Genomic DNA, 12,616 nt, shown 5'->3' with positions numbered 1-12,616 from the left:
AACTCTCCACAACATTGGTCTGGGCAAAGATTTCTTGAGTAATGCTCCCAAGGTACAAGCAACCATGGCAAAAATGGACAAATGGGATGACATTAAGTTAAAAAGCCTCTGCACAGAAAAAGAAGCAATCAACAAAGTAAAGAGACAACCCACAGAATGGGAGAAAACATTTGCAAACTATTCATCTGGCAAGGGATTAATAACTATAATAAATAAGGAATTTAACAGGAAAAAAAATCTAATAATCCAATTAAAAATGGGCAAAAGACCTGAATAGACATGTATCAAAAGAAGACATACAAATGGCAAACAGGCATATGAAAAAGTGCTCAATATCATGGATCATTAGAGAAATGAAAATCAAAACTACAATGAGGCTGGGTACAGTGGCTCATGCCTGTAATCCTAGCACTTTGGGAAGCCGAGGTGGGCAGATCACTTGAAACCAGGAGTTCGAGACCAGCCTAGCCATCACGGTGAAATCCTGTCTTTACTAAAAATACAAAAATTAGTCTGTCATGGTCACGAGTGCCTGTAATCCCAGCTACTCGGGAGGGTGAGGCATGAGAATTGCTTGAACCCCAGAGGCAGAGGTTGCAGTAAGCTGACATCTTGCCACTGCACTCCAGCCTGGGCAACACAGCAAGAGTCTGTCTCAAAAACAAACCAGGCCGGGTGTGGTGGCTCACGCCTGTAATCCCAGCACTTTGGGAGGCCAAGGTGGGTGGATCAAAAGGTCAGGAGATTGAGACCATCCTGACTAACATGGTGAAATCCCGTCTCTACTAAAAATACAAAAAAAATTAGCCAGGCGTGGTGGCAGGCGCCTGAAGTCCCAGCTACTCAGGAGGCTGAGGCAGGAGAATGGCGTGAACCTGGGAGGCGGAGCTTGCAGTAAGCAGAGATCATGCCACTGCACTCCAGCCTGGGCAATGGAATGAGACTCCATCTCAAAACAAAAACAAAAACAAAAACAAAAACAAAATAAAACTACAATGAGATGTCATCTTACCCCAGTAAAAATGGCTTTTATCCAAAAGACAGGCAAAAATGAATGGTGGCAAAGATGTAGAGAAAAGGGAACCCCTGGACACTGTTGGTGGGAATGTAAATTAGTATAACTACTATGGAGAACAGTATGGAAGTTCCTCAAAAAACTAAAGATAGAACTACCATATGATCAGGCAATCCCACTACTGGATATTTATCCAAAGGAAATGAAATCAGTATGCCCAGGAGATATTTGCACTCTCATGTTTACTGCAGCACTATTCATAATAGCCAAGATTTGGAAGCAACCTAAGTCAACAATAATTTATTGTACATTTAAAAATAGCTAAAAGAGTAAAATTAGAATGTTTGTAACACAAATAAATGATAAATGCTTGAGGTGATAGATAACCGATTTACCCTGATGTGATTATTATGTATCGTATGCCTGCATGAAAATATCTCATGTATCCCATAAACATATAACCTATCACCCATAAAAATTAAAAAGAAAAAAGAAAATAACTTTTAAACTATTACTCATTCAGTAGTGTCAACATTTTTTCAGCACTTGATTAACTTAATGATGAATTGAATAACTTTTACAGAATTAAATAATAAAACATAAACTATTTTCTGAATTGTATACAGATATGTGGGCAAAAAAAAAATAAAAGTAACATAGGCCAGGCACAGTGGATCACACCCATAATCCGGAGGCCAAGACAGAAGGATTGCTTGAGCTCAGAAGTTCAAGACCAGCCCTGGTAACATAGCGAGACCTCATCTCTACAACAAATACAAAAATTAGCCAGGTGTGGTGACACATGCCTGTAGTCCCAGCTACTTGGGAGGCTGAGGTGGGAGGATCGTTTGAGTCTGGGAAGTTGAGGCTTCAGTGAACTATGATCATGCCATGACACTCCAGACTGGGCGACAGAACAAGACCCTGTTTCAAAAAAATAAATAAATAAAATTTTAAAATAAACTATTTTCATTTAATACTCAAAGTTCAAATCACAAAAGTACTGAGGATCAAACATAAGTAACACTAGCAAAGCAGCCAATGGCAGGCAACAGGCAGTTGCAAGCCACCTCTCACCATATAACTCTGAGATGGAGCACCTGATTGAGAGAAAGTCCTCTAACCACAGCCATCTACTTGTCACAGTTTGTAACACTGATCTTCCACACATTTTGTGTATCTTCCATGAACTCACTGTCAATACTGCTCAATGAGATAAACTAAGTACTAAGGAATAAAATTTTGTCAGTCAGGTTAAACTTTATTTTTACTTTTTAATTAAAAAAAAAAATAGAACTCCTGGGCTCAAGCAATCTTCCATCTCGGCTTCCCAAAGTGCTGGGATTACAAGTGTGAGCCACCGTGCCTGGCTGGGTTAAGCTTTAGAGGGCCACAGATGATTGTTATATCTAAGATCCCCACTGCACCCCCGAAACCAATTTTTAATTTCCAGAATAGGCAAATATCAAAAATAGATTAGTGGTTGCTTAGGGATTCAAAATGGGGAGTGACAGCAAATGGATACGGGGTTTCTTTTAGGGGAAACAAAAATGTTCTGAAATTAGATTATTGAGATGGTTATACAACCCTATGAATATATCAAAAAACACTGAGTTATATATTGTAAATGGATGAATTGTATGGTGTGAGATTGTATCTCAATACAGCTTAAAAGAAAAGAGCCAATTTTCACCTGTTTGGGGTGATATCTCAGCTGAGAATGCATGACCTAGGCTACTAGAGGAAGAAGGTTCCACAACCATGCTTCCTCTGCTGGAGTTGCTTAGAGCTAAAAGAACAATAAACTACATGGAATGAGCTTATTATAGTAGGGTGTAGAATTGGAATCAAATATAATTAACAATTATCAACATATCTAATTGTAAACACATAATCATATATGAGATATAAATGGTAAATAGTGTATATAAATGACTAAAATTCTCTAGTGAACTAGTGGGAAGAGAATAGCCTGCCCTTAAAAAAGAGAAATAAGGAAGGTTTTTGGCTAACAGGCTTTACCCTAAGAGAAAACAGTTAAAAAGCAGGTGGTACTCTCTTCCCCATCAATCACCAATCTTCTCTCAGAAGCCTGAAATGTGAGCTCCAGTTTGATTTTTTTCTTTTTTTATTTTCTGGGGAAAGCCTTATTTCTATCTTTGCCATCCAGTTTGATTTTAAAAGACAATGCTGTCCCACCTCAAGACAGTGCTAACCCCAATGAACCATCCAGTTTCCGATCATTTCACCTCTAATACCCAGGGATAGGTGAGCATGTTAGTCAGCAGTTCCAACATCCAGGTGTGGCCTTCAAGTGGTCTCTAGAGCAGCACTGTCCAAAGAACTTTATGTGATGATGGAAGTGTTCTATGGCTTATAGACTATACTGAGCAATTGAAATGTGGCTACAGCAAATAAAGAACTAATTTTAATTTTAATTAAAATGAAAATGAATTTTTAATTGTAATTTTCATTTTAATTTAAATAGCTGCATGTGGCAATTTAATACCATATTGGACAGATAATTCTAAAGTAATGATATCTAATAGAAATATAGACTGGGGCTGGGCACAGTGGTTCACGCCTGTAATCCCAACACTTTGGGAGGCTGAAGTGGGCGGATCACTTGAGGTCAGGAGTTCAAGACCAGCCTGGCCAACATAGTGAAACCCCATTGCTACTGAAAATGCAAAAAAATCAACCAGGCATGGTGGTGGGCGCCTGTAATCCCAACTACTCGGGAGGCTGAGGTGTGAGAATCAAAAAAAAAATAAAATTAAAATAAAAATAATGTGAGCTGGACTTGGTGGCATGTGCCTGTAGTCCCAGCTACCCAGGCGGCTTAGGCAAGAAGATTATTTGAGCCCAGGAGTTAAAGAGACCAGCCTGGGGAATGCAGTGAGCCTCTACTGCAAAACAAAACAAAACAAACAAAAGCAACAACGACAACAACAATATAATTACACAAGAAATTTTAAATTTTCTAATAGCTATATGAAAGCAGTATTTAAAAAGTGAAATTAGCCAGGCACAGTGGCTCACGCCTATAATCCCAGCACTTTGGGAGGCCAAGGCGGATCACAAGATCAGGGGATCGAGACTATCCTGGTTCATACGGTGAAACTGCATCTCTACTAAAAATACAAAAAAATTAGCCGGGCGTGATGGCAGGCGCCTGTAGTCCCAGCTACTCAGGAGGCTGAGGCAGGAGAATGGCGTGAACCCAGGAGGCAGAGCTTGCAGTGAGCCAAGATTGTGCCACTGCAATCCAGCCTGGGCGACAGAGCGAGACACTGTCTCAAAAAAATAAAAATAAAAAGTGAAATTAATTGTAATAATATGTATTTATTTTTATTTTATTTATTTATTTATTTTTTGAGACAAAGTCTCGCTCATGTCCCCCAGGCTGGAGTGCGATGGCGCAATCTTGGCTCACTGCAACCTCCACCTCCTGGGTTCAAGCAATTCTCCTGCCTCAGCCTCCCATGTAGCTGGGATTAAGGTGTCTGCCACCACGCCCGGCTAATTTTTGTTTTTGTTTTTGTTTTTTTTTTTAAGTAGAGATGGGGTTTCACCATGTTGGCCAGGCTGGTCTCAAACTCCTGACCTCAGGTGACCCACCCGCCTTTGGCATCCCAAACTGCTGGGATTACACGCGTGAGCCACCGAGCCTGGCCAATAATATGTATTTAAACCAATATAACCAAATGTTATTTCAACATGGAATCAACATGAAAATAATTATTGAGGTAGTTTACACTCTTTTTTTGGTACCATATTGTAAAGTACATGGATGTGCTTTGGTCAAGGAATATGCCTAGGCAGATGTCCAGGCCTGCATGACTCAGCGAGTTTAGAGCGCAGGCATATAACTCCACCTGTTATCACAGCCATGTAGCCATAACATAGGAAGGTCATCCCTTGGCCCTGTACCACTATTGTCTGTAAAAGGTGTAACTGCCCTGCTGATGCTATGCTCTTGGGGCTCAGCTTGGACAGCACGGCACAGCACGGCATGGCACAGCTCTTGTACAGGCGCTGGCGCCCAGAGAGAGTGAAGCTATTGACCCCTGTAAGGGAGACTGGCCGTCTGGCAGACAGGCAAGGGAGAGCCAGGAACTGGGTTGTGCCCAGAGGGGAAGAGTTAAGCTGCTGACTCTGAAGGTAAGGGAGAGCCACCCGCGCAGCTTTATACATGCGAGCACCCGGACAAGCAGCCGGGCCAGTGCGAGAGAGCTGTTGATGAGAGAGCTGCTAAATAAAAGTACATTTCACCTGCCTACCCCCCGGCAGTGCCCCACCCCCCCGACCAAGTGTTCTTTCGGCTATTTGCCCATCCACCCACTCCCCTCGACCTCAGAATGGGCTGGAACCTAATCCTGGGCATGACATTTGGCGTAGTCATGGACCTGACACATATCTTTGAAATCCAATGTGTATTTTACATTTACAGAACATCTCAATTTGAATCAGCCACATTTCAAGTGTCCAGTAGTCACACGTGGTTAGTGGCTACTATATTGGACAGAACAACTCCAGAAAATCTTAAAGCCCTTTCTATATTACCTAGTTCTCCCTTCCCCTTTCTCCCCACATCCCAGAGAAAGAGTTACAAGAACTCTCCCTGATCTCTGCCCCTATACCACACCTGGGTATGGTAGGCTGAGAATTATTCCCATATTTTAAAATGTCTATCTAGACGGAGTTTTGCTCTTGTTGCCCAGGCTGGAGTGCAATGGCGCGATCTCGGCTCACTGCAACCTCCGCCTCCCGGGTTCAAGCAATTCTCCTGCCTCAGCCTCCCAAGTAGCTGGGATTACAGGCATGTGCCACCATGCCCAGCTAATTTTGTGTTTTTAGTAGAGACGGGGTTTCTCCATGTTGGTCAGGCTGGTCTCAAACTCCTGACCTCAGGTGATCCACCTGCCTTGGCCTCCCAAAGTGCTGGGATTATAGGCATGAGCCACCATGCCCGGCCTTCCTTGAAGTTTTTTGTTTGGTTTTGATTTGTTTTTGGAGATTGGGTCTCGCTCTGTCACCCATGCTGGAGTGCAGTGGCACAATCTTGGCTCAGACCAGCCTCTGCCTCCTGGGTTCAAGCGATCCTCCCGCTTCAGTCTGAGTGGCTGGGACTACGGGTGTGTGCCACCACGCCCAGCTGATTTTTGTGGTTTTTTAGAGATGAGGTTTTGCGATGTTGCCCAGGCTGGTCTTGAACACCTGGGCTCAAGGAATCTGCCCATCTTGGCCTTCCAAAGTTCTGAGATTGCAGGTGTAAGTCATCGTGCCCAGCCTCCTTGAAGTTTACTAACACTTGGGATAACTGAGGGAAAAGAAGTGACAATTCCACTCAGTCTATTAGAGGTCTGGATATAAGATAGCCACACAATAACTTGACTTCTTCTAACCATTCTATCTTATTGGTTTGGAGACTGTCTTCTGCCAGCATTTTTTGTGGCTTGAGATGATATTTTCAAACCCTTCTTTCACTACCTTTCTTACCCTTAATGTGCCAAGCTTGAAACAGGATTTGATTTCCTGAGCTACTTGTTTGCCTTCTGTGTGTCACCAAGTAATCTGGTTCATCTTTCATCTCATTCATGTTCTTTTCAAGTGAAACAAGACATTTTGGGGTCAAGTCTCTTTGGGTGTTTGTTTTATGTATATAAAAATGGATTTTGTGTTCCCTTTCCATGTAAGTACCAAGTTATATGGAAACTCACAATCATAATGTAAGAAGAAATGAAAGCCTGGTGTATTGTACTTCAAGATGCCTCCCTGATGTACAGAATCTCCTTGTAAAATAAATAATTGCATTGTAAAAATAAAATAAAATGTCTCATCTAAAACTTCGTTAAATTCCACAGAAAAGATCAATATAGTTTAATAAATGAATGGTGAAGCTACAGTCATTCACACCTTAGTATGAATTACAGAACTCTGGCACTTGAAGAGAATAGTACTAAACATCCCTTATCAAGCGACAGGATGAAACTCTGAATTGTGTACTCTTAATTAGGAATTCTGAAAGGATTAAAAACAAAATCTAAACAAACAATCAAACCAAAAAATACCCAAAGCCTTTAAGTAACACTTGGAAGAAATAACTAAACAAAATAATACTTGTTTTAGTAACAAACTTCCAAAATGAGTGAGTGGCAAATTATTTCCTGTGGTGGCAAAAACAATCTTTGCACTGTCATTGCTCCTTTCTTTCCTTTCAGAATGAGAGTAGAGGAGGGTTGAAACCACTTCATTTTTTTTTTTAAACAGGGTCTCACTGTGTCACCCAGGCTGGAGTGCAGTGGCACAAATCATGGCTCACTGCAACCTTGAGCTCCTCGGCTCAAGCAATTCTCCCACCTTAGCCTCCTGAGTAGCTAGAACTACAGGGACACACCACCACACCTGGCTAATTTTTTTTTAAGAGATGGAGTCTCACTATATTGCCCAGGCTGGTCTCAAACTCCCGGACTTAAGCAATCCTCCCACCTCAGCCTCCCAAAGTGATAGGACTATAGGCGTGAGCCCACTGCAGCTGATCTCTGGCTAATTTTCAAATTTTTTGTAGAGACGGGTTTCACCATGTTGCCCAGGCTGGTCTCAAACTCCTAAGCTCAAGCAATCCTCTCACCTCAGCCTCCCAAAGTATTGAGATTACAGGCATGAGCCACTGTGCCTGGCCAGTGAATCTAGATCTTATCATAAGGTAAACAAAGCCTTTAGAGAAGATACGCCAGCAAGAGAAAAATCTATTTAATACCATATATAAGCATCAAAAACCAAGAGCTGATGGCAAAGGAGAGTTTAAAGGAAACACAAAGATAGTTTTGAAGAAACAAGCAGCAGGGTAATAAAACTTAATATTAGCCTATAATCAAGGTCCTCCAAATTCAGCCTATTGGCTCATTTGAGCCTGACAACAATTTTGAGGTAATGAGTGAGACATCATTTAACTCAATTTCATGAATGTGGAAACTCAAACAGGTTAAGCAGAAGGTTAAGTGGTTTCCCCAGGGCTCATAAAGGAAAGCAATGAGTCAATTAGTTTTTTTCATTCTGAATAAATACAAACACATATATAATGGCAGTTGTTCTAAGTATGTCGAGATTACAACATAACCTTGCTTGGGAAGAGAACATTTACACACAATAAATATTTAAACTGACCCAAATCTAAAAATTCTGAGGTTTTCTATAGTTGAATTTACTTTCCTAAAATCTCACCCTAGTCGTTTTCAACCTCTGATAAGCATCAGGATTGCCTAAAGAACTTTGGTGAAGGGAAAAAAAAGTTTACACTGCTTGAACTCTACCACTGAAGACTCTAATTTAGAGGTGTTTGGGGAGAGGCCCAACATCTGTATTTTATTAAGTATGACATGTGGTTCTACTGTACCCTAAAGGCTGAACAGCACTGCCTCAAACAACAGGGCTACCACAGGAGGGCTGAGGCCCAAGGAATGCCTGTGATTAAGGGAAGCCAACCAAAGTACTCCACAATGTCTTCTGAAAAGAGCCTTCATCCCCAGGCTCTGCCCAGAACTAGACAGTGACGTGGACCACCCAGCCCAGGCTCAGGCCTCATGGGGTACCTGGCTCTCGGGACTGGCTATCATCACAAATGTGCAGGTCCAGGCGGGAGATGAGCAGATGGTAGGAGGACTCTTTCACATCAAATTTCTCAAAGTACTGGCTGAGGCGGCTGCTGCTGCTGTTGCTGTTGCCCTGGCTGCCACCAAATGCCTGGGCCCAGGACTGCTGGGCACTGGGAGCTGGTGGAGTGATCTACATGTGACAGAGAGAGAAACAGGAAGTCCAGACCCTGAAAAGATCCTTTGTAGGCTTTCTTTAAGCTTTGGTCCAGCCTGAAGAAAACCACAGTTCAGCAAGATGTTCCTTCCCTCTCACAACTGTTGGCCTAGTAGCTCACTTAGGTCCGTTTCAATTATATAACCCAAACTCCAAAAGCCTAATTATAATTAGTCTAATAACTGTTGGAATACAGTTCATAGTTCTGAATTGCCCTCCCAGCTCTCGCCCACCAGGTCTTAGTGGACTGATGCTAAAACATTTCCTCTAGGACGTCTTCCCTAAATGCTCTCTTTCAGCCTATGTAGTGAGATGCCTCTTCTTTGTGCTCTCATGGCATACTGTTTATTCTATTACAGCATTTATCACACCATACTGTAATAACTCATTTATGGTCCATCTTTCAAGACAGTGAGAGCCCCAAGGACAGGAACAAGAGGTGTATTCCATTTTTCTTCTCCAGTGGCCAGCACTGTATACTTAATACACTGGAGGTACCCAATGAACAGAATAAATAAAAAATCAGAGGTGCAGGCAAAGCCTATGAATACCCAGAAGTAAATGACAAATTTCCCAAATAAAGTCTAGATTCCACCTACATTAGTATGAGTTAGGTCTGGCCTACTGAGTCCCTAGCCCCACCAAGGGTGTCTGTTTTATCTCTAACCTGCACAGGTTCAGGGGCCAGGCTCTTTCTTTGCTGGGCTGACTTCTCCATGGCTTCACTCAGTGACTCTGCATACTTCATCATAGCCTTGAGCTGTGAGTCAGTTAGCACCCAGAGCAGGTCATCCAACAGGAACATCAGCTTGGAGGATATCACATTGCAATCTTTGGTCTGAGGAAGCCACAGACAACATGGGGTTTATCACCTCGTATCATTCCAACTTTCAAAGTGACTGTTGCCCAATCAGTTTCAGAAGCGGCTTTTCAATCTCCAATATGTGAAAGTATCAAGCACTTTGGAGAGACAATTTCTTATAAAACTACTAAAGTTTCCTTAATTAAAAAAAAAAAGCAATAGTCAACTGCCAGGTGCCTATGTCAGTGTCCCTACATACGGGTAAAAACTGCAGTTTCCAAAACTAAGAAAACAGGAAGGTGGAAACATTCTATTACTAGAGGATGTTGAGCAACACTGATTTACAGGCCTTCCCCCTTCAACTGTCATTCCAGGGCCAATAACATTCCAAACAATAAGGGAATACCAAATCCAGGCTGTCTCATAGAATAAGAGATGGAAGTTTTCATGAGGCCAGAGAACACACTTACTCTTCTTTTGAGGGCTATTTGGATCCTGCCTTGGTTCGTAATAAGCCTCAATGGAGTGGTGACTGGGTCCTGATCACCATTGTCTGTAGCATCTGCCTCAATTCGGAGTGTTTGCCAAGTTAGTTCCTTAAATGTTAAAACCTGGAAGGAGATAAAGTACAATCCCTTAATCCTGTGAATGAAATTAACCAAGAAGCAAGAAGTCCAAGGAAAAAAGACTGGCAAGGCTGAGACTCCCAGCACTCTCAGTTGGGATCCCACCAAGAAAAAGCAGTGAATCGGGGATCCATAATTGAGGAAAGGATGTAGCAGTAACACTGGACAGAAAGGCCTCTGGGTTCCCAGGAATGGGGAACATTTGAGGAAATCCACAAAATGGGAATAATATCCTTTAAGAATTAGTCCGACTTTGAATCTTCCCCCATTCTCTCCCTTCACAATGATGGGGCTGTCACCTCTCCTCGGCGGGGGTCAGTGATGCGGGTAAGGCGAAGGTCACTCTGCTGCCAGTTGGGGTTGACACTATAGCCCTGGAGCTGCCACAATTCAAAAGAAGCGTGGAAGGCCTTGGAGTGAATCTTGATGGTGATAGAATTGACAATGATGAACATCCCTTCCACCACCTTTTCGGCAAAGCCATATTCACTACAACAAATGAGGCAGACCAACAATCGGAATCATGGGAGACTTTCTGCACAGTCTTCATATTAGATGTTTAAATTATTTTATAATGATAATACAGTAGTCTTTTTATTTTTTTGAGACAGGTTCTTGCTCTGTTACCCAAGCTGGAGTACAGCGGCATGATCACAGCTCACTGCAGCCTTGAACTCCTGGCCTCAAGTGATCCTCTCGTCTCAGCCTCTGAAATAGCTGGGATCACAGGTATGAGCCACTGTGCTTGGCTGCAGTAATTTTTTTTTTTTTTTTTTTTTTTTTGAGACGGAGTCTCACTCTGTCACCAGGCTGGAGTGCAGTGGCGCAATCTCGGCCACCTGCAATCTCCACCTCCCAGGTTCAAGGTATTCTCCTGCCTCAGCCTCCCAAGTAGCTGGGAGCCACGCGCCGCCACTCCCAGCTAATTTTTGTATTTTTAGTAGAGACGGGGTTTCCCCATGTTGGCCAGGATGGTCTCAATCTCTTGGCCTGGTGATCTGCCCGTCTCGGCCTCCCAAAGTGCTAGGATTACAGGCGTGAGCCACCGCACCTGGACAGTACTTTCTTTAATGAGAAATTTTTTTTAAAGAATGGAATAAAAGAGGAAGAGCTGACCTTGAAACAATCTCCCTCCTGTTAGAAAGAATAAATTGATAAATCTTTTTATAAACCACAAACTATCTAAATATTTAGATAATGTCTGTGAGGGGAAGTATAACTACAGAAAAGAGACATAGAGTTTCTATAAAATCTTCAAAGACACAACAGCAAGACCTGGTGTCAAAAAAAAAAAAAATCTTCAATGATGGAGCATACTCTGCAAAGGTAGTGGAAAGAAAAGTAGTACAGTCAGGTGAATAAGAGGTTCAAAATCGGTCCCACCTCGACCCTGTCAAATACAGTCATCCCTTGGTATGTGAAGTTCCAGGAGCCCCCAGTACCATCTCCTATACCAAAATCTGCTCAAATCCCACAGTCAACCCTGAGGGACCTGCATATATGAAAAGTCAACTATCCATGTGGGTGGCACCCTGCAATATTTTGATCTGCATTTGGTTGAAAAAAATCCACATATGCATGGACCCATGCTGCTCAAACTTGTGCTATTCAAGGATCAACTGTGCTTCCCAAAGAATATAGCTATACTTCCACAGTGAGAGGACAGAAATGGCAAAAGGAGAGGAATGAAGGACACAAAGTCCCTCTAGATGTGAAGAAAACAGCAACTCTTGACATGTAGGTGAAATCACTGCTCATTACAAGAGATAAAAGGAGGTCTGAAAATTCAAACTGAAAAAAAATATATATTTGGAATTTATGTCACCAAGAACTAATATCCCTAATGTATAAAGAACTTCAAAAACCAGAGAGAAAAAAGAGCAAGAGCGTGATAAAAGTGGGACCAAGTATGGACAGGTCACAGAAGAAATAAATGCAAATAGATATTAAACATAAAGAGGCTGGACACAGTGACTCACACCTGTAATCCCAGCACTTTAGGAGGCCGAGGTGGAGGATCATTTGAGCCCAGGAGTTTGAGACCAGCCTGGGCAACAAAGGGAGATGCCCTCTCTACAAAAACTCTCTATGAAAAAATTTAAAAATTAGCCAGGTCGTGGTGGTGCATGCCTGTAGTCCCAGCTACTTGAGAGGCTGAGATAGGAGTATCGCTTGAGCCCAGGAGATTGAGGCTGCAGTGAGCCAAGATTGCGCCACTGCACTCAAGCCAGGGTGACAGAGTCAGACCCTGTCTCAGAAAAAAAAAGAAAAAGAAGAAAAGAAAAAACGCTGGGCACAGTGGCTCACACCTATAATCCTAACACTTTGGGAGGCTAAAGCAGGCACATCACTTGAGCCTAG

At 42.4% G+C, this 12,616-nt stretch overlaps 1 protein-coding gene across 2 annotated transcripts in view; it reads right to left on the bottom strand.

The window, feature by feature from the left end:
• Positions 1–12,616, bottom strand: part of BLTP3A (bridge-like lipid transfer protein family member 3A) — an 85,445-nt gene that overhangs the window by 32,510 nt on the left and 40,319 nt on the right. For both annotated transcript variants that reach the window (XM_004043862.5, XM_063707549.1), the window contains exons 5-8: positions 10,555–10,744; positions 10,100–10,240; positions 9,495–9,665; positions 8,611–8,803 (exon numbers count right to left, since the gene is read on the bottom strand). In XM_004043862.5, the coding sequence (XP_004043910.3) occupies positions 8,611–8,803; positions 9,495–9,665; positions 10,100–10,240; positions 10,555–10,744 (695 nt within the window). The remainder of the gene's footprint in view (positions 1–8,610; positions 8,804–9,494; positions 9,666–10,099; positions 10,241–10,554; positions 10,745–12,616) is intronic.

The sequence above is a fragment of the Gorilla gorilla genome, chromosome 5, assembly GCF_029281585.2.
Source record: "Gorilla gorilla gorilla isolate KB3781 chromosome 5, NHGRI_mGorGor1-v2.1_pri, whole genome shotgun sequence".
Lineage (NCBI taxonomy): Eukaryota > Metazoa > Chordata > Mammalia > Primates > Hominidae > Gorilla > Gorilla gorilla.
This window is presented reverse-complemented; position numbering and strand designations above follow the sequence as displayed.